Here is a 25,689-nt window from a genome sequence, read left to right as displayed (position 1 = left end):
ACGCATTAATACAAGAGAAATATTGCAAATAATATTAAAACTTTAAATCAAATTAAAAGGAAAAAACAACAAAACAAAAATAAGATAACTGAATGATAGGTATGTACAATTATTTTCTTGCAATGGGAAGTAGGAAAAGGATGAACATATTTACAGACTAGAACCAGTGTGTTTCTACGAGAAACAAACACCTCTACAATATTTACATGTAATTCTTTTCGACTTTTTTGTCCTTTTTTTTTTTTTTTTTTTTTAATGGTTACACTTCAGTGGATCAGTTTTTACTGAAAGACTGCAATAAATCTACATATTTTACAGGTCTTCCTCTCAAAGGAACAGAGCGCTGGCAAGGCCCTCGGACAAAGTGGGGGGAAAATGAGCAAGAACGAAATGTCAACATGTCCATTTATGGCAGAGCAGAGAGAGATAGATGACCATTAATACGAAAGGACAGAACGGAAGAAACAGACACCCGTTTTAGTGAATCTTTGCACATGCAAATCTTTCAGACTTGGGACATCAATTTTGTTGAAATGCGCACAAACTCTGATCTTTTAACTCTTAGAAAATGCGCTCTGTATGTGTGTGTATATTTGTACATATTTGTGCAAACATGTTCTCCTTAGCAGAGAGGAGTTACTAGCCCCAAAGTAGAGTGCTTCATCTCAAAACACATGCCCCATTGCTTCACAATTTTTCAGTGGTCCACTAAAACACCAATGGCAAAATAACTCAATGAATAATTCCATCCTTCTGCTAAAATATCAATGTGCGTATATTTCAGCACACCAAAAAGACAACCTCACCTGTCCTGTCCTTATATTGCTAAAAACTATGGATGAAAGGGGTATGACTTCATGTAAGTGGTGTTTTAAAATGATGGGAGGTACATGGTAACCTCTACAATAACTGTGTTGTTACAGTGCTGTACTGGCATTGTAACAACTAATTTATGAAAAATTATAAAATAAAATAGAATGTAACAACTTACAATACTATATAAATTTTAAAGATACAGAACACCAGCATGTCATGCTGGAAAAGGGGACATTTTTAATTAAGATCGGTTCAGCTCAGAGGAAGTTTTGAAGAGAAACATGTGCGTCAAAACAGCTTTATATTAAAAAAATAAAAAATAAAAAATAAAAAAATAAAACAGGCAGAGGTGATTCTACGCAGATAATCTAAAGAAGGTAGAGCGGTAGATCTGACCTAAACGAATGACATGAAAGGACAGGCATCAGAACAGGGATAATAAATAAACTAAAATTAATACTCTCTCTCACAACAGGGGTGCAGCATTACAAAAGTCTTAAATCCATGTCTTTAGGTAAGTCTTTAAAAGTTGCCCTTGAAAAAAAAAGACCCAGCACTTTAAGGGTGCCACTGTCATATGCTGTGCAGAATTGAGCGGAATATGTGTGTGTGTGCAGTTGATTAATAGCTGTATTTCAAAGCACAGACCTTGGCAAAAACAACACCACCAGACACAGCTGCAACAGGAGGAACGAAATTAGATAAGGGCCTGGTCAAGAATAAACAAAACTTCACAGGTGGAACTCAGGGTGTTGCGGCAGTGCTGAGATCCCAATGACCTTGGGCTAAACATCCGATTAAACATCTTGACACTGTGTGTCTGTATAGAAGCTTTTTAAAGAGTCTGAACAAACATTCTCCCTTTGCACACTACTTGTGCGCTCTGAGAAAAATAGCTTGTGGACCAGGAAAGCTGATTGGCAAGTCTTGTATTGGGGAAGGACTAGGACACTTTTAGTTGAGGGTTCCTCTGCAGTTCTCTGTACCACACAGACAAGGGATTTTGTTCTCTTCAATGGGGAACTTGTAATCATACGTGATCTCCTCGTTCACACCAATAGGCTGCTTGGAGTATATGACTATTTTCTTCTGGGACTCAATGGTGATCACTTTGGCGTAGCAGTTGGGCTGTGAGAGAGAAGTACAAGAAATCATGAATAAATAAGTGTTTCTTGAATTATGTTACTTCCCACAAGACATCTGGATAATTTGATCCGCTGCACAGCTCTATGGGGTGTGTGTCTAACAAAATCTATGAGCTCATTTGCGGTTTCTGGAGGAGATGATTGACATGGCGCAAACACAAATTCCATTGACAGTTGGATTGTGCAAGAAAAATAAAAAAATTCTGGACCAGATGCAAGTCTTATCAAGCAGTAAATCAGCAAATCCAGCAGCTTCATGGCAACAGATTGATAGGGGACAAAAATCTAATGTGGAACATTCATAACAGCGTGAAAGACACTTGGGACAGTCAACAGAATTATTATTGGCCCAAAGTTTATCATTTGCGTGTGCTTTTAAAGTTGCACCATGTAACTGTTTTGTACAAAATTAACAAAATTTAAATAAATACACTAATCCTTTTTTCAAAATGTGTTTTTGTCTTACCCTGATTCATTATGGTAAGCCTATTAAAAGTGTTTTAGACTATTTTAGACCTGTCAGGATGGTTTTTGTGGGAAATTGCATACATGTGTCACTCACCCATGTGTGTTTCGTCATATCTGTAAATAGTTACTTGGGCTACTTTGACGCATGTATGATGTGGAAGTGGCATAGGTTAGTCACAACGAGCAAGAAAGGCTGAAATGGAGCAGCTAAATCTCAAACCTCCAGGAAATCACCCATTTAAAAAAAAACGGTGAACAGAGGAGAGTCTGCTGGCATAAAGAGGATGCGACAGAGCCCGTAATAAAACAAGAATCAACATTGGCCTGGCTTTTCAGAGAAGGTGAGAACTGAGTGATTTGTAAAAGCAGCATGGAGATGGCATTTTTGTTACTCAACAGGTGAGTAAAGTATTTTATTGAACAGATAAATTGCCATCAAGCTCTCCAACAGAGTTTTGTAAAGCATTATCTATTGTGAAGGATCATTTCATTGGTTGTAACGTTGTGCTGGAATTTATTTTCAAGGAAATACAGCGTAAATTAATGGGTAAAGCTACAGTAACATCTTCAGCTAGTCAGCTTGAGATCATTTCCATCTAAACCAGTTATTTCTCTTAAGCCTAGTAGTGAATATTTTATGCGCAGTAGGATAATCTCTCTTTCTTGAATTAGCTGAAAGAACAATATTCATCCACAGTCATGCAGAGCTGAAACACAATGTTATTCTGCAAAATGCCCACAGTTTTGTTTTTTTACCACTATAGGGCCAACATTTGAATAGTGAACCTTTAAGTCTGGCCCATTTAAGCACTGATTTTGCATGACAATAAGAGAAAGAGAACAAGGGCTTGAACAAGCAAATACACACAAAATTGTGGTGAGCATCCTTGTAAACAAAGATGGTTATGTCTTAAGTGAATGTAAACAGTTGAGATTGAAAACACATGCGTATCAGTATCAATTTATTGGATCCGTGCATTAGGTCTTAATGCGTCCTTAATGTTAAACAAATTTAACAAAAAAAAAAAAAAAAAAAAAAAAAAAAAAAGAGAAATAGAGAAAATCACTCACTGCTCTTGACTGAATAAACTGTGCCTACATACTACTTGAAAAACTTAAAGCACTGTTTATTTCATTTGTATCTTTAGTCTATTGTATTTATTTGTGCTATTGCTTGTAATTTGTTCATGTTTGATCATTCACTTGTCTTTAATAATGTTTTAAGTATATTATTTAGGCTGGTATCTAAATTTTGGTGTCATAACCCTATTAATTAGAATAAAAATGTTAAATGGGTAGCATTTGAGACCTGCATAACCATGGTTAACATAACTATTCTAGAGCTTCTTCAGTTTATGAGCTCCAAAACCAAGCATCTATTCACACTGGGAGTGGCAGCAATATGTTTATCAGAGCTCATGTGGTAATTGAGATATATGGGTATGTATGCGTCACTAGGAGGATACTTACAGTGCAGCAGTGGTTAATAAACCGAGCCAAGTTGCCACACTTTGTGGCATCAATGATAGTGTCATGGTCGACACGGAATAGGTAGCTGCTTCCGATGCCTTCCTGGGCATATCGCTTCTCTCGATTATCAGCCACCATCTACAAATGGAGCAACAAACACAGAAATCTATTAACACCAATGCAAGCACATATTCCTCAAGAGGAAACAAACTCACTTCTTAGTAGGCTATAAATAATTTTAATAGCTGTTAGTTTTACTTCAGCTATAAGGCTTACCTGTCTGATATTCTGTCCCACATATTCAATGACCATCTCATCTGCAGCAATGGGTTCCATGGCAAACAAGCCCCATTCATGGATACGGCTGCGGCCAAACCTCAGCTTCTTCTTACGGAACTGCAAGCAGAATTCAAGCATAAATTTGATGTAAACATGTATAGGATAGACTATGTTTACAGGCACAAGAATATTTTATGTACATTAACTAGAATTTAGCCATAGACAGCTTGAATGAACTCAAAACAATATTTTGGCTAAATAGTAATATTGTGAAGTAGTATTACTATTTAAAATTAATGTTTTCTATTGTAATACATTTTAAAATGTAATTTATTCCTGTGATGGCAAAGCTGAATTTTCAGCATCATTACTCCAGTCTTCAGTGTCACATGATCCTTCAGAAATCATTCTTAATATGATGATTTGCTGCTCAAGAAACACTTATTATCAATGTTCAAAACAGGTGTGCTGATTATTTTTTTTGTGGAAACCATGATACATTTTCTTTTCAGGATTCTATGGATTATTTGAAATAAAAATCTTTTGTAACAAATGTCTTTAATGTAATTTTTGACCCTTTAATTGTATCCTTGCTGAATACAAGTATTAATTTCTAGGCTGCTTACACCTGGTATTAAGATGTGTTTTGGTCAATCGCATCACAAGTGGACAACTCTAAATACAGGTGTAAATGAGGCCTAAAATGTTTTGAGCGTCGACCACTTCTAGAGGTAGTCAAAAATGCACCGGATTGCTTTCGTTGTGTAAACTTTTTTTTAAAGTGTAAACTACATTTACCCACCCATAGACCCTCCCCTCTAAGAAATCAGGACAGAAGAAGTTGAAAGTTACAAAAGACACTGATTAAAACACCAGGTGTAAACAGGCATGTTTCTTCCTCACCCACTTGTGATTCGATCAACCAAAACTCATCTTGATACCAAGTGTAAAAAGGGCCTTAATGGCTAATTTTACTGGAATGACATGAGGGTGATTGAATGATGACAGACTTTCCTGGGCTGGAGCATTCCTATCTGTCCAAACATCAATCTACACGTTTTTTCCAAAACAGACAGACAGAAATAGACATTTTCTCCTAGTAACCACTTCAAACACACTGATTGTAATTAAGGTGAATGGAATGAAAATGCTTTTTACAACAGAAAGCACATAAATCCAGCTCACGGATTACAATCTGGCTTCACAGTGAAAAATAACATTAAAGGCCCATAGGGGAGCCTTTGTGTGAAATACCACCATATATGCTATACAATAAACATGCATGTCCACCCTTTCCAAACATACAGAGTGCAATAAAGGAGGTCAGGTTAAGAGTGCTTTTAAAGGAATACCTTTTAACTTTGAACACATGAACTTGATGTCAAAGAGCTTACAGAACATAACAGCCAAAACCACTGATAAGGAGCCCATCAGGGTCACTGACACAGGAGTCAGCAGACTTTTTCAAGCTGTTTGGATAGTATGAATTACTCTACAAAGAGTACACGCAAACCTACCTGGTGAATGTGCCCTCATATGCCATCCATTATATGGGCATTACAGTTTATGCATTACACTATATGTCAAACATTAAACATAATGCTATGAATAACTGCACTGAAAAGCTGCCGGGAGTTTGTGGAATTGAAGGAATGGTGAGGTCAATGTAATCAAAGTGTTGATTGTACGATCAAGGTCATGATCGTATCAACGAACTGAAGAACTTTACCTTCAGCTGGTTCAGTTTCAACAGGTCTGAGTCCATCACTGCTTGAGTGCCGATTGCACTGAGGAGACGCCGCTGCTCGGAGCGCCTTTCAGACAGCAGACGATTCGAGCCCTGTGACGGAGACAGACAGAGAGAGTGAGAGCTGCTCAGATGGGTAAAAACTACTGGCCCAAACTGTCTGCCATACTCATGCTGAACAAAAAAATGTAATGGCAAGTAATGAGTCATTTAGTCAAAAATGTATTTGCTGTGGCACAACTACAACACACGTTTAAATCCTTCATACACACAAAAACGTAAATAAGGCTTTAATTACAAGTTCGACACACATTTCAGTTGTTAAAACGTAAAAAGAACCTACTGCAGTATCATAGTCCCCAACTTCCTGCACAGTCACTGGCTGGTCTAGCTCAAGGTAGACGTCTTTCTCCTTGCGGCTGATGGCATAGTAGCCTTCACTGCGAGCACAGCCAGTGACATGCTCTCTTAGCTGCCCATCTGCTGTTTTCTTCTTCCGCCGGGGGTTCGGGATGTTAGTGAGTGCAGGCAAGAGGTTAAGGAGCAAAACTTGGGTGAAATCAACTGAAAAGGCAGTATTAGAGTTATAGAGGAAGGCCTCTTACTCTTTACCTAATATGCCTTTACTAGGCACTTCTAGCAAACTCAGTAAATTTTGTATAGTGCTAATACTGTTAACTGCTGTATGACCAATAAAAGCATCTGATTTTGTTTGTATAAACTATTAATTTTTTTTCTTAAGCAGCTGTAAGGATATTGGTATGAGGGACCCAGTGTGTGTCGTTGAGCCAGTCGGTGCCATGGTCATCTTGCAGCAGTTTTTCGTAGGTGCTCTTCAGGAGTCTCAAATCTTCCTGGTCCAGGCCAGTGTTCCAGATGTCATACAGGATAGTCATCTGCTCAAACTCGCTGCGGTTCTTGTAAGAGGGACGGGGTATAGGAGCTTCCACGGGCACATGTTTGGGCCGCCGCTGAGTCGAAGGGGTCAAGCCAGCTTCCTGAAGGAAAAGTCGTTCGCTCTTTCTAACCTCTTCCTTTTCAAACTCCAGTGATCTCTCCAGACCAAAGTCAGAGTCTCCCGATTCAGAGCTGGAGCTGGAAAGCTCACCAGACTCCAACTGCTCCACATCCACATCTTCTTCGAATTCCTGACAACAGAGTATTTTAGGAAAATGTTAGGAAACAGACAAAATCCACACAAAGACCAAATGGGGGATATTTGACCATTAGTTGGCAAACTTATCAGTATTACCCAACAATGCAGAACTGTGGAAAGCAGTTCAAGTTCTGTGGGTTTATAGGACAAACTGTTATATTGCAACAGCCTGAAACATGGTGAAATTATCGCAACAGTGCTACATTCTAACAACGCAAAGTGCCTTTAAACTAGGATGTAGATCATTGAGAAAATATGCATACAAACTATGCAAGATGTTGCAAAGTTCCTCATAAAAGGCATAATGCTGAGGAACTAGTAGCTTTTCAAGCTATTTATATTAAGATACCCCTTAAAACAGTTACATTATAAGCTACAAACAAAACATACACAATTATATATAAACATACAGTACATACACATCAAACTATTATTATTGTTTTAATATCAAAGCAGCTTTTATCTGGCTCAAAAACAAAGAGAGTATCTATTTGAGTGAAAGCGTTAAAAAGCAGGGGCCACTTGCACTAGCTGGATGTACACCAAGTTGTAAATCTAGGCTGGAGGTAAAATGCATCTAAGAATAAATCTTATGCCTAGTCACATGTAGAGTGAGAAGTCATGACTTGTTTGGACAAGATTAGTTTCATGTCTGTGAATTAATAGTACATAAATTATTAAAGCAGATGTTAAGTGTAAAGTTTATGGTTAATTTGTGCATAATATATATATAGCAATCATTAAGATGGGTGTGCCTACAGCACACTGTCGACTCAGACAACTGACCCAACACAAAATTTCTCTATGTAATTATGTTGGAAATAATATAAACATATATCTGGGATTATTAGCAGAAACTGTATACTATGCATCATCTTGCTCAGAGGGACAGTATGCTTGGAATAATTTCCACCCAACTCGGGAACTTGGGTATCAAAATTATCCCTGAGCTTCCCAGTGGTCTTGAGAGGGTGACTTGAGAGGGCGACTTGAGAGGGAGTTCATGTCTAAGAAACTCTTATTTACAATAATTCCGATAGCAAGTGAAGGCAGAATTAAACCCAACTCTTATGTCCAGCTGGTGCAACCGGCCCCAGAACAGGAAGTGCTGCAAATGTTAGATGGAAAGGTCGATGCATCAACTGTTCAAAGACTAATATTAAAGATCAAATTTGGTAAAAAGATCAAAAATCAAGAAATTCAAATGACAATTACAATAGATAAGAATTGTTGGATTGTATCAGCTCAATGTGTCAGTTGTTAATGCAATACAATGTGACTAAAACAACGGCAACGTAACTATTTTATGTTAGGGCTGGGTATCGAATTGGATACTTTTTAGGTACCGACCGAATTGCCTCGATACTATCGAGTATCGAAAAGTGTCTTGTCATTCGGTACCAAATTTCGATACCTCTAAATGGAGCCGGGGAGAGGGGGCGGAGAAATGCTGTCGCTATCTCGTTGAGCAATGTAGTAACGTTGCACTACATTGTTATTTATATCTAAATATATAAAACTATGCACGCGAGACCCTGAGTGTGAGAGAGCGAGTGAATCAACGGTTTCACTTTCAGTTTATCTCCGAAAAGAACGGGTGAGAGTACCGGCTGTTTATGCGAGCAGCCGGTTCATTACAGTCACTGTGAACAGCAAAACAGAAGTGCTGCACTGTCTGCACAAACAGCGGGACGCGCAATGTTTTTAGACTAGTTATGGACGGGTACAACACCCAGCAGCGTTACATCAGCGTTCGTTCCTCAAGTCTATGGAAACACGCGACTGGTTCATAACAGCCTCTAGTTCGCCTGCATGAGCACAGGCTCTGGCTCCAGAACAATTCTGGTGGAAAAGTGGTATCAGCGTCCTCCTGATACTGCCACTGTGTGCAAGCATAAACCACAACCTCAGAGCGGACATTTTCAAACAGTTGTCTCCTGAAAAAGCACACACATATACATACATACATACATATATATATATATATATATATATAGACAGATAGATAGATAGAGCACGGGTCAGGCCAAGTAATAAAAAATAACATTCCAATTAATTGCGGGTGGATGGGTGATAAATCATTAATGTGCTGATTTTAATAAATACACGGAACTCTCATATCACGGCAAGACGTGATATGAGATAAAGACGTGCGTCTTTTACTTTCGTTTTCAACTGAACGTATTTCTCTTTAGAGAAAACCAATCAAGGAAAATATAAGTTTGAAGGGAGTAAAGCCTGTGTTTTGCTCTTTATTTTGAACTCTTAAAGGGCACCAGATTAATGAATTTATCATTAAAATGTACAAAATTTTCTATATTGTTAATAATTAATTTTTTGAAGAAGAACAACAATTGCTGTGTGATTTAAAGATCTGCAGCCTCACATACTGACTTTAAACTGTTGATTTTGCATTGAAAACTATTTGAACTTTATTAAAACTATTTGCACTGATTTATTGTGTTGGTTACATTTTGTTAATTTGTGCTTTTTTATTCCTTTGTGCAGTGGCTCAGGAGATGAGTCTTTGAGTCTGCAAAAAAAAGTCAACAAACTTAAAATATAAAACCAAAGATTTTTTGAGGTAATGTAATCTTGTTAAAATAGATTTTATAAAATTGGTATTGAAAAAGGTATCGTCCAGGAATCAGTATCGAAGGCAAGGTATCGGTATCGATATATCGAAAATTTTTGAACAATACCCAGCCCTAATGATAATGAACAACAATACCTTAACGTGCTGACTTATGTGGACAAACTTTTATTTGAGGAAATCTGTTTATGATAGGTTTAAACTTATTGGTCCTGAGCTGCTTATTGATTTGAATAAATGTGTCTATAATAGCTAACATTGCTTAAGTGAACGCTTAAGTTTAATATACAATGATCATAACGCAAGGCAAGCACATTGCATATATTTGGACCTATTTTTAGCGCATTCCGTATGGGATAGATTAAGTAGTCTATTTCAAATGGAGTGCATATGCAGACTGTTTCCGGGGTGCAGGATTAGACTAGTCAACTAGTCGGTTGCAAAATCCCATTTAAACGGTAATGAAATTAGTTGTTGCGCACTTCGCTACATATAGAGGTAGCATATACAGAAGTAGTAGTTTGTTACTGAAAAAGTTCTGATGTGTCTAGCACAATCCTCACACGACAATTACTGAAACGGATTCTTAAAATGTGAATTCTCACTCAAGCCCTGTAATAAGACCCAGACAGAAGCAGCACAAACCTCTAACTTTCGTTTCCTCTGTTTCTTAATCTGCTTCTCCTTCTGTTTCTTAGAGATCTGGAGTTCGTCATTTTCTTTGTCCTTCCTACTTCTCTTCTTGCTCTTCCCTTTCCCCCTCTCTTCCATCTCCATCTCTTTGCTAATTGATCCTCTCCTCTTGTGTGGAGGGCCGAGGCTCTTGGTCTGTGCCTCAGCTGCGTCCCTCGCTTCGCTCAGCAGGCCCATGCCAGAAAGATCCTCGTACAGCTCCGGAGCTTCTCCCCTAGCGACAAGAGCTTCCCCAATGACCTCTTCGGGTGCTTCCTGAACACCGTGCTGGTTGAGGTCTGCAGGAAGCAGAACAGTGGGGTCCTGTTTCGGCCTCTTTTGTGGAGATGTGAGGTGTGGAGGCGCAAGAGTTTTAGAATAGTTGTGCTCCTGCAGAACGAACAGACCCTCTGGATCCAGGAGTGGTTGGCGTGGGTGTGGGGCAAAGAAGTCGCCCTCTTCCTCTTCCAGCTTGTGCTCCTCTGCCTCATCGGAGGTCTCGGTCTCTTCCGAGTCGATATCTGCCTCTGGGTCCATTTTCAGCGCCACATCAGCCAGCACAGACAGGTCAGGCTTAGGGGCAGAGGCCAGCTGCAGCAGGCTGGACACTCCCAGCTGCTCCCTGAGTTTCAGCCGCTGCTCCAGCTCCTCTTCATCCTCCTCTTCCTCCACAGCGGGATGCAGATGAGGGCCAGAAGCTGATTGGCTGAGTGTCCGAGGGCGGCCGCGTACGCGACCCTTTTGTGTGGTTGGAACAGGGACGGGGTCCTCGTAGGCCATTTTGACCAAGGAGGCATGGTCCAGCGGGAGGTTCTGGACCGTGAGGCAGATGGGCACAGGGGGCGTTCTAGGGGAGTCTTTGCCACGTTTGGAGGAGTTTTTGGCAGTGGGAGTTTGTGGGGATGGAGGGGGACCTGGACTCCTTTTTGGCTCATCAGGCCGCAGGGAACGCACTGGTGGAGGGACAGTAAGAACAGCGGAAGGGGAAGCAGGGGAAGTCAGGGCGTTACTCTCGCTGGGACGGGAAGCAAATGGAAGTAGCATCGGGGCAGGTTTGGAGGCGGCGGGTGGAGCGGCTGCTGTGGGTGTGCTTCCGGGAGAAGTGGAAGTAGGAACGTCTGAAGCTTGTGAGGCAGGAGTGGGAGATGGAGAGGGAGCAGAAGATGACAGAATGGGGGGCTTGACTTCGCTTTCTTCCATTGAGAAAGAAACCGTCTTGCGCCGTTTCTTGAGTGGGGGGAGGAGAAGGATAGGGGAAGAAGGCCGGGGATATGGAGAAGATGGAGGCACAGCTGTAGGCGTTTTCTCTTCTTCTGAAAGTAAAAGAAAGAATAAAGTGAACATAAAACTTAACATTTTTTAAAATAAAAATCAGGAGTTACATTTGCTCATTTAAAGGATAATACACCAAAAACCAAAAAATGAAATCATCATTTACTCTCATGTCGTTCCAAACTTGTACTGGCTTGAATACAAAAGAAGGTATTTGATTTCAGCAGAAAAAAGTAAATTATACAGATATGGGATGACATGAGGGTGAATAAATGCTGACAGGATCTTCATTTTTAGGTGAACTCTCTCTATAATTACCCCCCTCTAGTGATCTTTAACTGACCTTGTTTGACCTCCGCAGCAGATGATTGGTCAGTGCTGGCTTTGTCCCTGTTAAAAACAGACATAGGTCACATCAACTGATCCATCTACAGACACAACACTCTTCATTGTATCAGTTCTCATAGAGGGACGTACCTTTCATCCTTTTCTGTGTCCATAGCTACACTGTCCATTGTAGACTCATCCATTGTATCCAATGACTCGCTCTCTGCAGCCTGCTCACCTTCCTCTTCATCTTCCTCATCGGAGGAAGAAGACGATGCTGAGGAGGATGATGATGAGCTCTCAGAAGAAGAAGAAGAAATGCTCTCGTCATCACTGTCTGCACTAAAGGCTTCATCTGAGAAACATGAGCAATAGAGAAAATAGTTAAAAAAAACATGGATCTACAAGATATGATCAGATATACATTTAAAAGCCTAATATTGTCATAATGTGCAAATGGCAACAAGAGTACAAAAGAAAAACAAGGCGGCTTCATACCTTCTGACTCATCCACTTTATCACTGTCTTCATCCTCCTCCTAAACATAAAACATAAGGAGTCACCAGACACAATGATGACAATAACATGTCTAAACTAATCTGCTGGGAGTTGTGGAAATTCCTCCACAGCACTTGAAGAAAAGAAGAAATGCTGCCATCTAGCCATTATTCAATTAAACTACAACCAAGTAGAACAAAATATATTCTGCAAAAATGAAGAAATTCTTTCATATTTAAAACCAAAAGCTTAGAATGGCAATACTCTCAGTAAAAAGCTATAAACTATATGGGAGAAAAAAAGCAATTCACATCAAATATTGAAGACATGATACCATCTTTCATAAATCTGTCAGTCATAAACAGTTAGGTTTTATATATGTAGATATGGAAATAATTCCAGGGATTAACCTAATTGTAATTATGTATTTCTGTGTAAAAATTATTAGAAAAAATATATAATCAAAAAATTACCATTATGATAATTTGTATTTTTTAAAATTCAGAACAGATGCATTGCTCAATTTAGAAGAGTTGTTATTATTGTTAATTAAAACTATTAAAAATAGTTTTCATTAACTGAAATAAATCTGAAAATAAAATATAAATAGTTTAGTTAAAACTAAAACTGAAGCTAAATAGAAATATTAAAAACAAAAGAATACAAAAGCACACAAAAGTACTAAAACTAATATGAAACCTGATAATGTAAAAATAAAAGCTATTAAAATTAAAAGCTATTAAAAATATTTTAATATTTTTTAAATTATACTAAAATAACACTGATTTAGAATGATTCACCAGGAGATCAAAAGTCAGTAAATTGACTATGAGCAAATAAGCTCTGTGAGATGTTCGCAGAGACCAGTTCAAGTGAAGAGGAGCCAACTTTCCAAACAACAGCTGCTGTGTGCTTGGCTAAAGGCATGCATTTTTAAAACTTAATGAGCCTCTGCTATTCTGTCATGCAGGCCATGAGAGTGCCATTCTTTGCATGTTGCTCGAGTTGTAATGGACTAATGAAACACTCTAAATCAGCCCGTTCCCACTACTACACAAAAAAGGGACAGATTTAATGACATACAAACCAACCTTCTCAGAAGAGGAACCATCTGATGTTTCTTCTCCCTCGCTGTCCAGGTCGTATGGCTTACGCGCCTTGGCTCTGCTCCTCCTCCTGGCTGCTCCTCTGTCTGCCACACGCCTCTCCTCTGTTCTTCCTGCAGCAGTGTCTGCAGATTTCCCCTGATAGGAGTCTGAGAGAGAGAAAGACATAGCAAAGAATATATAGAGGAGTTACAAAAGTACAGTTACGTAAACGTTAATGCAAGCTCTAAAAAAAAAAAAAAACAAAAAAAAAAAACCAGCATGAGGAACATACCCTCATCTTCCTCATCAGGTGGAGTGGAAGGCCTGGCTCTCTTTAGCTCATCACCCTCGACAAGCTCCTGAGGCTCCTTCCTCTTAACCTGAAGAACACATTCCTCATTAGTAACATAATTTTCATATAGGATTATTTCAAATCATGGTAATGAAGTGTGCCAGCCTTATCAAAACCATTAAATTTGATCAAATATGAATGATTTCTGCTTGTTAAGTCAGGATGTATCGATTGTTATTTTTGGGTCCAAGTGGTCTCAGGGTGTACATTACAGTCTCTGGGCTCACAGGATACAACAATATTTTAACAATTCAGAAAAGATGAATCACTGTCTGGCCAACAGAGATTTCACTATGGATATAAAGACTAGGATTATGATTTTTCAGCAGTACTACAGCACACCAACAGTATATATTAGTATTAGTTGTCATTTGCTTTTGTGATTGATAAAGCGTTTGGACCTGGAAACAGTAATGCGTGATGTCAGACATAACTGGATATTGGCAGCTGAATCTGTATCGACCAATAAATGTGACATTTTCAAATTTTATTGGTATTACTTCAATAACCCAACAAGTATAACAGTAAAATTTCAACAAAAAAGTACATAATATTAATTTATAATAAATTATAGCCAAATGATCATGGGACAACACATTATTTCTAGTCGGCCTAACTAATAAAATAAAATGTTTATGTTCTTTGTTGTTTGCAAATATGGATCTGATTTGAGCCCCAGTTCACTTTATGAAACATTTGTCCTTTTGTAGCTATACTGTATGCAACCACATAAGATGTATTTTATTCAAAACTATGAACATGAGGAGAGAATTATCAATATTTCTGCGCTAAAACAGACTATTTCTGTCAAATGGACGATTATGAATAATTAAGTCCAAAATACTAATTTTATAATTATACACATAAATTAGCCCTAGAAAACCTACAATGTTTTTCTTTCACGTGTATTGTCAGTCATTTGTTTTGTGTGGATATATTCATTCATTTTAAAGGGATAGTTCACCTAAAAATGAAAATTCTGCCTTCATTTACTCACCCTCAGGATGTTCCAAACCTGTATGAATTTCTTTGTTCTGCTGAACACAAAGGAAGATATTTGGAAGAATGTCAGTAAACAATACGATCTCATCCCCCATTGACTACCATAGTAGGAAAAATAAATACTATGGTAGTCAATGGGGGCGAGATCTGTTTGGTTACTGACATGCTTCCAAATATCTTCCTTTGTGATCAGCAGAACAAAGACATTTATATAGGTTTGGAACAACTTGAGGAGGAGTAAACTATGTCAGAATTTTCATTTTTGGGTGAATGATGATTACATGTTAAATGATGTGACGGCCACAAGGGAGGTGAAATTCAATGAATGTAGAAGTATAAGAATGTCAGAGACAGCGAGAAGGTGAAATTCAATGAATGTAGATGTATAAGAATGTCAGAGACAGTGGGAAGGCGTTTTTTTTTTTTTAGATGTTTAAGAGATGGTAAGGTAAAGTCAGACACCTTAAAAGAAGGCAAGCGCAAGGCTCCACGCAGGGAGAAACCCTCCATGCCTCCACTCTTGGCCCAGTCTACCAAAGACATAAGTGGCTCCCGAGGTCGGTTGCTGGTCTTTTCATCCTTCTTCTCCTCCTCGCGCACCACCGCAACTCCCCGCATGGCTGTCTGGAATGGCTGTGCAAACGAGAGCAAGAGGTGGCATGGTTGAAGAACACTGAAGGTCATTCAAAGCAAATATGAATAAAACTCTCTAATGTTACCTTAGCTTTCCTTTCCTTGCGGTCCCACCACTCGTCAAAGGTGCCAAAGGCGACATTCTCCACCATCTTTCGGTTCAGGTCCCTCTGCATGATGTTCTTCATCTCCTCAATCAAAGCTGCCAGTACCTGCTGCACTACGGCCTCGTAGGGGTTGTGGCCCATTATGGCCATCTGGTCACCCGCCGCTCCGTACAGCTCTCCATCCACACCAGGCACTGTGCCGAAGCCAGGTGGAGGATAGTGGGAAGGAAACTGCTGGGGCGGTAGGTGAGGAGGCCAGGGGCTGTGGGGAGGAGGGATGGCGTGATGATGCGGAAGCTGTGCGGCGTGAGGGTCCGGGTAGGCATACGGTAAGTGAGGAGGGATGTAGCGGTGGTCCTGGTCGTAGTGGGAGGCAACATTCCCGTCTTGGTCCATGTATGGGTGGTGTGGGTGGTGTGGAGGTGCATGTGGAGGAGGTACTGAATGGAGGTGATATGACGGGGGATATTCAGAGGCGGACGGGACTTCTCCAGGGGGTGCTGTAGCACTGTTGGAGGAGGCCATTCGCATCTGGTGGAGACGACTGAGCATGTGCGTCTGCATCTGGAATGACATGGGCACTCCGCCACAGTACTGGCTCATGAGCTCCATGGAACTGGCATAGTCGTACATGTGGTGCGGCAGCGGAGGAGGGTACTCGGGGTGCAGCTCCATGTGAGGAAGCGGAGGGGGTATGCCAGGTGGCGGAGGTGGCTGCAGGGAGAAGCCGGGCAGAGGTGGGGGAGGAAGGTGGGGAGGGTAAGACGGGATGGGAGGAGGTGGCATGGTGGCGCTGAAGTGCTGGCTGGTGTCAGGAGCAGGGGCTTGCAGAGGGGTCTGGGGTTTGGGAGGGGAGGGCAGATTGTGAGGAGGTGGCTGGTGAAGAGGACGAAGAGGCAGCGGGATGGGGTGTCGCTGTGGTGATGGCGCTGTCATCTTCATCGGATATTTCCATATCCTCCCCAGAGGAGTGAGGAGATGGCTGAGGAGAAGAGATTGTTAAGATTACAGTTTAAATACACTGTGTGTGGGGGGGGGGGGGGGGGGGGGGGGGGGGGGGGGGACATTTTCAAGCTAGAATCAAATGTAATGGTGCACCGAACCTGAGAAATAATACTCAGACACTACGCAAAGTAACATGCCAGAATCAAACAGAGCATAAAAAAAAAAAAAAGAGAGCAAAAGCATATCAGTTTCACTTCTATCTATTAGCTTACGGATTCATTTACATTATGTCAGAATTACTGAGGTTATAAAAACATAATGTCAGCCGGATCAACAGTTAAAGTGATAGTTCAACAAAAATGAAAATTCATTATTTACTGGAACACACATGAAGATAATTTTAAATATCAACCATACTCATGTTTGAGCATCATTTTAGCATATTTGTTGAGCTCCACGTATGTGCACTGATTAATGTTTATATGTGAAAGCCTAAATTAAATATGTTCATCGTATAAAAGTGATTGTGTCTCTTCAGAAGACTTGGATTAAGCCACTCAATTCATATGGATGACTTTTGATAGGGTCTGTTCTGATCTTCTGGTTCGTGGACAGCAGGAAAAACACAATACTAAATGCAAATAACTACATAGATACATCTTATACATATACATAGATACAAATGCAAAATAGGCATTTTCAGTTTTTAAAAGGAAGGAAAGAGAATTCTTCCTGTATCCTCTGTTGCCAAAGGTCGTATGATAAATAAAAAAAAAAAAAAAGTAAAAACTCAAACAGTACTTCGGCCTCTGGAGATGAAATGACTAAAACAATATTTAGCCCAGTGTTTGGCTAGTAAACAACACCTCTGCTGTGTTTTATGCATTTACAAAACTACCAATTTTGCTGTTAAGCCTTTGTCAACTTATTCTTTGGCAACTCCAACCAGTTGAGATCCACATCACAATACATTCAATGCTACCTGGTGTGCTTCCTTAGTGTAATGCACTGACACAATATTTTCTTGCCATCAAAAAGAAAAAGAAAAAAGAAGCTCATAGATCCATTACCCATCCAAATGTAACTGGGGGGACTCACCTGTGCCTCTCCATTGTAGGTGGGTGGGGTGTGTGGAGCCCTGTGTGTGTCAGAGGTCGTGTGCTCCTCCTTAGTTGGCGGCATTTGGACCTGAAGAGACTCAGACACTAAACCGTGCATGGCGGGAGTGGAGGAGGCCACCTCTGGAGGCGTTTTCCTGCCTTCACCCACTCCACCACTTTGCCTCTTGCCTCTGCGACGTCCATCTTTCTCTCCTCTCCTCCTCTGTTGGCCTCCATCCGTCTCTCCTTGTCTCTTGTGACTAGGCCTTTCTCCATTCTCCTCTCTGAGTTTGTTACCCCCTCCATCTGTGTTCTCGTTTGTTTTTCCTCTCTCTCTTTCCTCCTTCTCATCGTCCTCATCATCTGAGGCAAGAAAAGAAAACTTGGCCTTTTGTTCCTTCAGCAACATCTCAATACGCGAGTCCAAGCTGCTGCTGTGGTGCATGAACGGCAAGCTCTCATTAGTGGAGTCTGGCTCCGGGGAGGAGTCACGCTGTGGAGGTGGCGGAGAGAGGGATGCTGTGGAAGAGGGGAGGTGGTGAGGCAGGGAGGTTGAAGACGGGGAGGTAGAGGATGACGGGATAGAGGCGTGGGGAGGCGAGGAGGTTGGAGGTGTCCGAGGCGGATGGGGCGGCGTGCTGGGATGGCGTTTAGGTTTGGTCCACTGTTCTTCTCGGATGGGACTGTCCTGGCCGAAATCAAGAGAGCCGAGGGTTTCGGCCACAGCGGCTGCGATGACGGAGGCCGGTGGGAGGGGAGGAGGTGGAGGTGGCGGCGCCAGGGGCGTGTGGTGAGAATGAGCGCGGTAGTCATTGTCCATACTACCTCCCATTCCAAAACCCCTCTCGCCAGCACCTTGCTGAGGATGGAAGGCCGGCGAGGGTTCCAGCCGGGAGGAGGAGGGTGTGTCGTAGGGGGACAGGTCTTTAGACGACGAGTATCCTCCATAAGAGGAAGTACCAGAGGGAGGGGAAAGGCTGTTGGATGAGTGGTGGCTGGAGTTCGAGTGGCCTCCATAACGTGGATCAGAGCTGTTATAGTCTCCTTCTCGGTCTCGTTCCCATTCGCGGTCTCTGCTACTCCTCCGTCGACTCGACCCACCTCCACCGCTGCTGTGGTGGTTGTGAGAGTGATGGTGGTTCCGATGCCTTCCGTGATCTCCTGAGCGGGAGCCTGAACTGTCCCGCCGGTAGCCTCTGCCTTCCCTGTCCTCCCGCCGGTCAGCATGATGCGAGTGGTGCGAATGGTAAGATTTGGAGGTGGACGAAGAGTTTGTATCCTGTTGATAGTGGTAAGAGGAGCGTCGGGAGCTTATCCCGCTTCCATAGCGCCCTCCTGAGTCTCTCTCCCGATCCCTGTCCCTGTGACCCCTTTCCCTGTCTCTCTCTCTGTCAGACAGAGGAGATGGCTCAAACTGAGGCCCTGGAGGTGGCATGGGTGGATGTAACGGAAGGTGCATCCCTGAACCTCCAACATTGGGATACGGATAGGGAGGTTCATTAGGTCTGAAAGGCGCAGATGGAGGATATCCCGGCCGGCCCCTGTGGAACACAGAGGGTTCTTGTGGAGGTGGAGCATGTAGATCATCATGAAACCGAGGGGGCTTGAATCCTGATGATGAGGAGACCGCTGACGAGGAGCAGGAGGAAGATGGAAGCATATCCTGCTGGGGATAACTTTGAGCATTGCTATAGCCACCATGCCTAAAGGAAAAAAAGAGGGGATGTTTTTTCAAATTTCTAAAGAAGCTTTTCTATGTAATTATAAGTATTAATGTAAATTAGGCACCAACCTGGCCACAGAGAAGCCCGAGTCCTGGGAGAAAGGGGTCCCAGAGCGAGGGGTGTAAGGGGTGCCCCCGCCCTGTGAAGAAGCGGAGGAACCCGGCGTATAGGGTCCCCCCATTGAGGATGGAGGGGTGTCTAGGCGCTGGTCTCCAAACCCAGTGTCCACAGAACAGGGGGTGGTGCTGCCAGAGTTGAGAGGCGCAGAAGCAGCAGGAGCTGCCATCTGGTCTGTGGAGAGCCTCCGTCGGATATCGGACGACTGATAAAAGAAAAAAAACAGAATTTAGAGAGGATACAAAATTAAATTAGTGATGCACATTATCAGTTATTTTTAAATGTATTGGTTGATATTGCATATATGTGATTTTTACATTTATGATATTTGCTGTCATTTAACACTCTAAAGAGTCTAAAATTTTATAAATCTTCAAAAACAATAAATTTATCTCAAAATTATTCTCAAAATGATATTTCATACTGTACTTGTTTGTAGTGTTTTACTTTTCATTTATGTTACTGATCAAATGTTGCGGTCAGTAGGAAATTTATACTTTTATTCAGCACGGATGCATTCAAATGATCAAAAGTGACATAAGACATTTATAATGTTACAAAAGATTTCTATTTCAAATAAATGCTGTTCTTTTGAACTTTCTATACAAAGAATGCTGAAAAAAATGAATCACAGGTTTTACAAAAATATTAAGCAGCACAACTGTTTTCAAATAGTTTTAAAATAAATACAGTTAAAATAGAAAACGGTTACTTTTAAATTGTAATATTTTATAATATTACTGTTTTTACTGTTCTTTTGATCAAATAAATGCAGCCTTGAGCATAAGAGACTTCTTTCAAAAACGACAAATGTTTGAACAGTTGTGCATTTAAACAGTTTAGAATTTCAATATTAGATATTTATCAGTTATTGGTCATGAAAATAATAAGCTGGATCATCCATTCTTATTATTGGTGTATTCCTAATAAAAATAGAGTAAATAGTCAGCTACACAGGACCCACATATAGATAAAATATGAAGTCCTGAATTGTGACGCAATAAAAATTGTGTTGTGCCAAAAAAAAAAAAAAAAAAAGTTTTATGAACTACAGTATGACCAATAAAATCCTTTACTATCGTTATTATTACAAGGCTACATAACTGATCCCTTGAGGCAAACACATTATTACAAGCAATCCAAAATACCTACAGATAGGTGAGGGAAATGTATAATATGATTAGTTTGTACACTGTGGGAAAACATTGGAAAAAATGGCCAATTGATATTAAGTTTAATGAGCCCCAAGAGTGTCAACGCCAGCCACTGAAGAAGCAATCTCTCCTATCTTCTACAGAAAGAAACAGTTTTCATCTGCAGTATATTTAGAAAATCTCAAGAATCCACTGTGAGAGGCTTGATAGCTCTTTATCATTCATACATTTTGTGGTCCACCCACGACCATGATAATGACACAGACAAGGGTACTTAAGAGTGACTGTAATGTGTAGAATAAACTCAACCCAATGAAGGCCATTGCGATTCAAGGACGCCAAAAAATGGTTGGCTGGTAACCGCACACAGTGGCATCAGTTATGGGAAAGCAAATCATTCTTTCCAGTGTATTTGAGCTAAGCTTTGTTTGTGCACTCACCGTATCTGGCTGTGCAGGGGCTGGGGGCTGAAATTTCTCTGTGAGAGCTTTGCCTCCAGTCGGTACTGTCTGAGGGGTGTATGAGCCACTCACTATCAAGTCATAGTACTTCATCCTCTGCTGGCCTAGAAAAATATGCACACAATTTATATTCAACCACAGACTGGTGCATTCATTTCATCATGCAATGTTTGACTTCCCCACTGTTTCATATTTTCAAGAAATAATGAGATAATGAGGTAGGATAATAACAAGCATTGATCTAAAATGAGTTTTGACATTTCTTTGCAAATAAGACTGCACACATATTACAATTTTATGTAAATACATGTATAATAAATAAAACTAAAATAAAACATTTTACATGCCACAAATGAATTCCCGGCATCACAACATTATAATTTAGTATGAAAACTCAATATTTGTAGAGATTTTCTAAGGATTACATTTAACAGTGTTATTAAATTATTAGTGGTTTTAAAGATTAATTTTAAGAAGGGCTTCCCCCAACTAAAGATTTAAAGTTCATTTAAGCCATTAGACAGGGGGAGAAATACTAAACTAAACCATAATAATGAGAATTTAAAATCTAAATTGAGTGCTCAAGCGCGCGCATAAAGCTTGCTGCAGCAATACCGGTAAATATTGCATAGAATTTTCTAAGATCAGAACACAAACAATATAAGTAACCTATAATATAAATAACAGCCTGCGGTACTACTTCAACACTCCACACAAACACTCGGATATGGCCTAATATTAGCGCACATTTATCTAGGTTATTGTTAACATCAGAGCTAGCGGCCATGTAAAGTGTCTAATGTTAGGCTACTACTTACATGTTAAATGATAAGTCATGTTTGAGGTCATGCGTCTTTTTGTGGTCACTCTTTACCCTCTTGAAATGTTCCCACACTTTGGATTTTCTGCCGACATGTTACCACTTTGACCAGCCGTGTTAACGATCTGTCACTGCATGACATCAATTCCTTGGAGTTTTTTTTTTTCCTGCGACTACCTAATTAAATTTTAGTCAACTAACGACTAAAATGACCTGCGTTTATGCGATTAGGTAGCAGCCCTAAGTTTAAGTGAGCATTAGATGACCGAAAAAGGGCACCTAAATGTAAAAAGGGAGGAAATATTGATCGATACCGGTAAGTAAAAAATTCTAATATCACCTGACAACCAATATATATTGCATCAATACTGGCATGAAATACACACTGTTTTACTATGAGAGTTTTTTTATTTTTTTATTTACTTACACAGAAAAAGACACTTCTTATTCAGCTCAAACTTGTATATTTATACCATATTAATGCTCATCAATTAATACGCAAATAGTCCAGAAAAGTAATAAACCTGTCATTTCTTCTATATTTTAGTAAGCAAAAGATATATACTACTTTTCAAAAGCTAAAACATAAATAAAATATAATTACAATTTAAAATATGTTTTTCTACTTTAATATATTCTAAAATGTAATTTTATTCTTGTGATGGCAAAGCTGAATTTTCAGCATCATTACTCCAGTCTTCAGTGTCACATGATCCTTCAGAAATCATTCTAATATGCTGATTTGGTGCTCAAGACACATTTCTAATTATTATCAATGTTGTGCTGCTTAATATTTTCTTGAAAACCATTATACATTTTTCAAGTTCAAATGAACAGCATTTATTTAGCATCTTTTGCAACGTTATAAATGGCTTTACTTTAGACCAATTTAATGCATTCTTGCAAAATAAAAGTATTAATTTCTTTCAAAAAAAAAAAAAAATTAAATCTTACTGTCCCCAAACTTTTGAACATTAGTGTACATAGAAAGTACTTCAGAATATTAATAATAAAAGACAACAATTTAAAGAGAGAGACGCACCTTTGATATCCAGCTGGACATGGACAATGTTTCCCATGACAGAAGTATTGTGCAGGTGTTTGACGGTGTCTTTGGCCCCTCTAGTGCTGGTGAAGAGGACGCGGGCCAAGCCTAAGTGCTTCCGGGTCTTGGGATGAAACAGAATCTCCATTTCCTCAACCTCACCAAACTTGGCGCACATCTCTGCCAGGAACGGCTCCTTGATGTTATCATTCAACCTTGCAAATGTCACTTCCTTAAGTGGTATAGGGCCTACGTAATACTCGTCCAACTATGACAAAAAAAAAAAAAAAAAAATGAAATGAAGTAATGTGTTAGCATGTAGAATACAAAAAGTACAAAGAGCTCAGCAGAAAAGCAGCATGACAAGTTGAAATTATAAGAAGAGAAGCATACCTTAAATTTGGGCACTGGCAGCGACAGCTCTGTGTGTCTAGACCAGATTCTGCGGGGTCTTGGATCACGCAAGTCCCCCACAGGTGGGAATCCTGAATCCTATAAACAAGCAGAACACAAAGTCAAAAGTCAAAGTAAAAAAATATATTTTTATGAACAAGTGTTCAAAGAAAGAATTATAGGCTGACTCCTTGCTCTGTTTGTCGGTTAGAAGTATACGCTTGCCCATACCGGTACACTAAAGTGAATCCCATCATATCTGTAGATTTTCTGAGCAACCCGTCGGAGAGCGGGGTCTTGTACAAGCTTATAGCTCTTCCATTGCAGACTGAGAGTTCGCTGAGTGTCCGCCCCACTGTCCGGATCCATGCTATCACTGCAGAGAGAGAGAGAGAGAGAGAGAGAGAGAGAGAGAGAGAGAGAGGAGACTGAGATGTTGTGCAGATGCTCACAGAACTCCATGACTCACGTTGAAGTCGCAGTGAGAAAAGCTTTACACTTCACTCATTTACTTCACCAGGCAACCAATCTGATAGTGTCCACATGCAGAACAGCCACTAAACTTTAATATTAAAGACCTGACAGTGTAATCATTAAAATAATAGCAAACAATGGAAAAACGCGACATATTATACAGTTCCACATGAAAAGTTTTCACCTTCTTTATAAAAACAAACACAAAGGGGTCTCTGTTTAGGGAACTATAATTTGGTGTCACCTCTTTATTATGATTCTGACTAATATTTTGTTGTCAACCTGACAAGATGATCTAACATCCCTTATATGTAAGTTAGATAAAGATGACACATTCAACTTAAAATGTCACATTTATTATATATTAATGTGTAGAAAATAAAAACGCGACTCTTTGCTGCCTATTACGGCGTAATAAACAAGAAGCACTGCAGTTATAATGTAATATATATTATCTGACATATCGACTAGCAACAACAACAAGCTAACATAATAAACACTGGAGCTGCTAGCTGCTCACAGCGCGAGCTAGCTAAAGTTCGACTTTAAAATGATGTGTCAGGGCAAATGCCAATTACTTCTAGCAAACGAATCTACACAAATTCCCGATACTAAAATGAAATATTCCAACACTGTGTGCTAAAAGACTCACACAACGGAGCGCGCGTCTTGAGGAGGTTTGCCCGCTTCGACAGCCGCTAGCTCGCTACAGCTAGGCCTGTATCGGACAGAGAAAAACAGAAAATCCTTAGTTAAAATCTAGCTCCGTTTTAATGTGTGCGCCCTAAATCTGATGTAAAACGGTGTCGCTTGTATTCCGGTGCAATATCGATGCGACATAAGTCTTTAAATTTCTCCAGAAAATGAAATGTACTAAAAAGAATAACATAATACAGTAAGCGGCCATCGCGTAACTAACCTGAGAGCCTCGCCTGCTCGCCATCAGTCACTAGAAATATTAGCCGTTGCATTGGCTCTCGCACTTTCCACATAATTCACGACTCTGCGCCTTTGCTATATATTATTTATTAAATAATGTTAAAATAGATTGTGACTATATGTTTTGATAAAAAGTTATATTGTAATTATGCATTAACATGAAGCTACTTTCTGCTTTTACTTTGCTTCGTTCACCTCAAAATAATTGTGACCCTTGTAAGCGTACCTTCTTTGTGGTGAATCTGCGTTTTCGTTTCATTTTACGTCATCGACGCACGAACTTGATATAGTTGCGTGTACTTAAAGGGTTCTTTTTTACATGGTGTAAGAGCAATCGCACAAGTTCATAACAATGTTTACTTTAAGAAATAGTAAAACCAACAAATTCAGAAGTAGGCTGAAGATGATAAATTATGAGCTATGCGCAGAAATAATGTCCTCACAAATACTAAAACTGAGAATGTTAGAGACAAATGAACTGCAAAATAAAATTTAACATTAATTAAATTATTAACCTCAGGTTTCACAGAAAAGGCTTAAGCCTAGTCCCAGACTAAAATCATGTTTGAGCTTTTTTAACTGAAAGCAACTTGCACTGACATATCTTAAAATATTGTTTTGTCTCAAGATGCACATCAGTTTTTCTCTAAGATACGTTTATAAAAGCTACTTAAACGTCCTAATTAAACTAAGTCCTAATCCTGGCTTAATCGAAGCCCTGTCTGTGAAACCTTGTTGTAATTAGTAAATAATTAAAATGTAGCTTATTTCTAGAACTAAATATTTCTAAATCGCACAAACAAGTCAAAGAAATAAAGCTTTTTGCACTACATAAAGTTGCTCTGTAAAATATTAATAAAATAGGCCTATGTATAATATTTTTGTACACTAC

At 39.9% G+C, this 25,689-nt stretch overlaps 1 protein-coding gene across 1 annotated transcript; it reads right to left on the bottom strand.

Annotated features, from left to right (window-relative positions):
• Nucleotides 1-223: 223 nt before the first annotated feature.
• Nucleotides 224-24,796, bottom strand: setd1a (SET domain containing 1A, histone lysine methyltransferase). Its single transcript, XM_051884600.1, is given in 23 exon segments — nt 224-1,944; nt 3,900-4,037; nt 4,176-4,295; nt 5,908-6,018; nt 6,269-6,447; nt 6,683-7,073; nt 10,320-11,659; nt 11,962-12,008; nt 12,096-12,300; nt 12,444-12,483; nt 13,535-13,698; nt 13,824-13,911; nt 15,348-15,518; nt 15,605-16,448; nt 16,450-16,607; nt 17,669-19,373; nt 19,463-19,716; nt 21,106-21,230; nt 22,989-23,259; nt 23,385-23,483; nt 23,616-23,760; nt 24,511-24,576; nt 24,778-24,796. Coding segments are annotated over 21 exon segments (6,762 nt in total). The 5' UTR covers nt 23,754-23,760; nt 24,511-24,576; nt 24,778-24,796; the 3' UTR covers nt 224-1,770.
• Nucleotides 24,797-25,689: the final 893 nt, after the last annotated feature.

This window comes from Ctenopharyngodon idella, chromosome 3 (assembly GCF_019924925.1).
Source record: "Ctenopharyngodon idella isolate HZGC_01 chromosome 3, HZGC01, whole genome shotgun sequence".
NCBI lineage: Eukaryota > Metazoa > Chordata > Actinopteri > Cypriniformes > Xenocyprididae > Ctenopharyngodon > Ctenopharyngodon idella.
The sequence above is the reverse complement of the archived record's forward strand: the minus strand, read 5'-3'. Positions and strand labels throughout refer to the sequence as shown.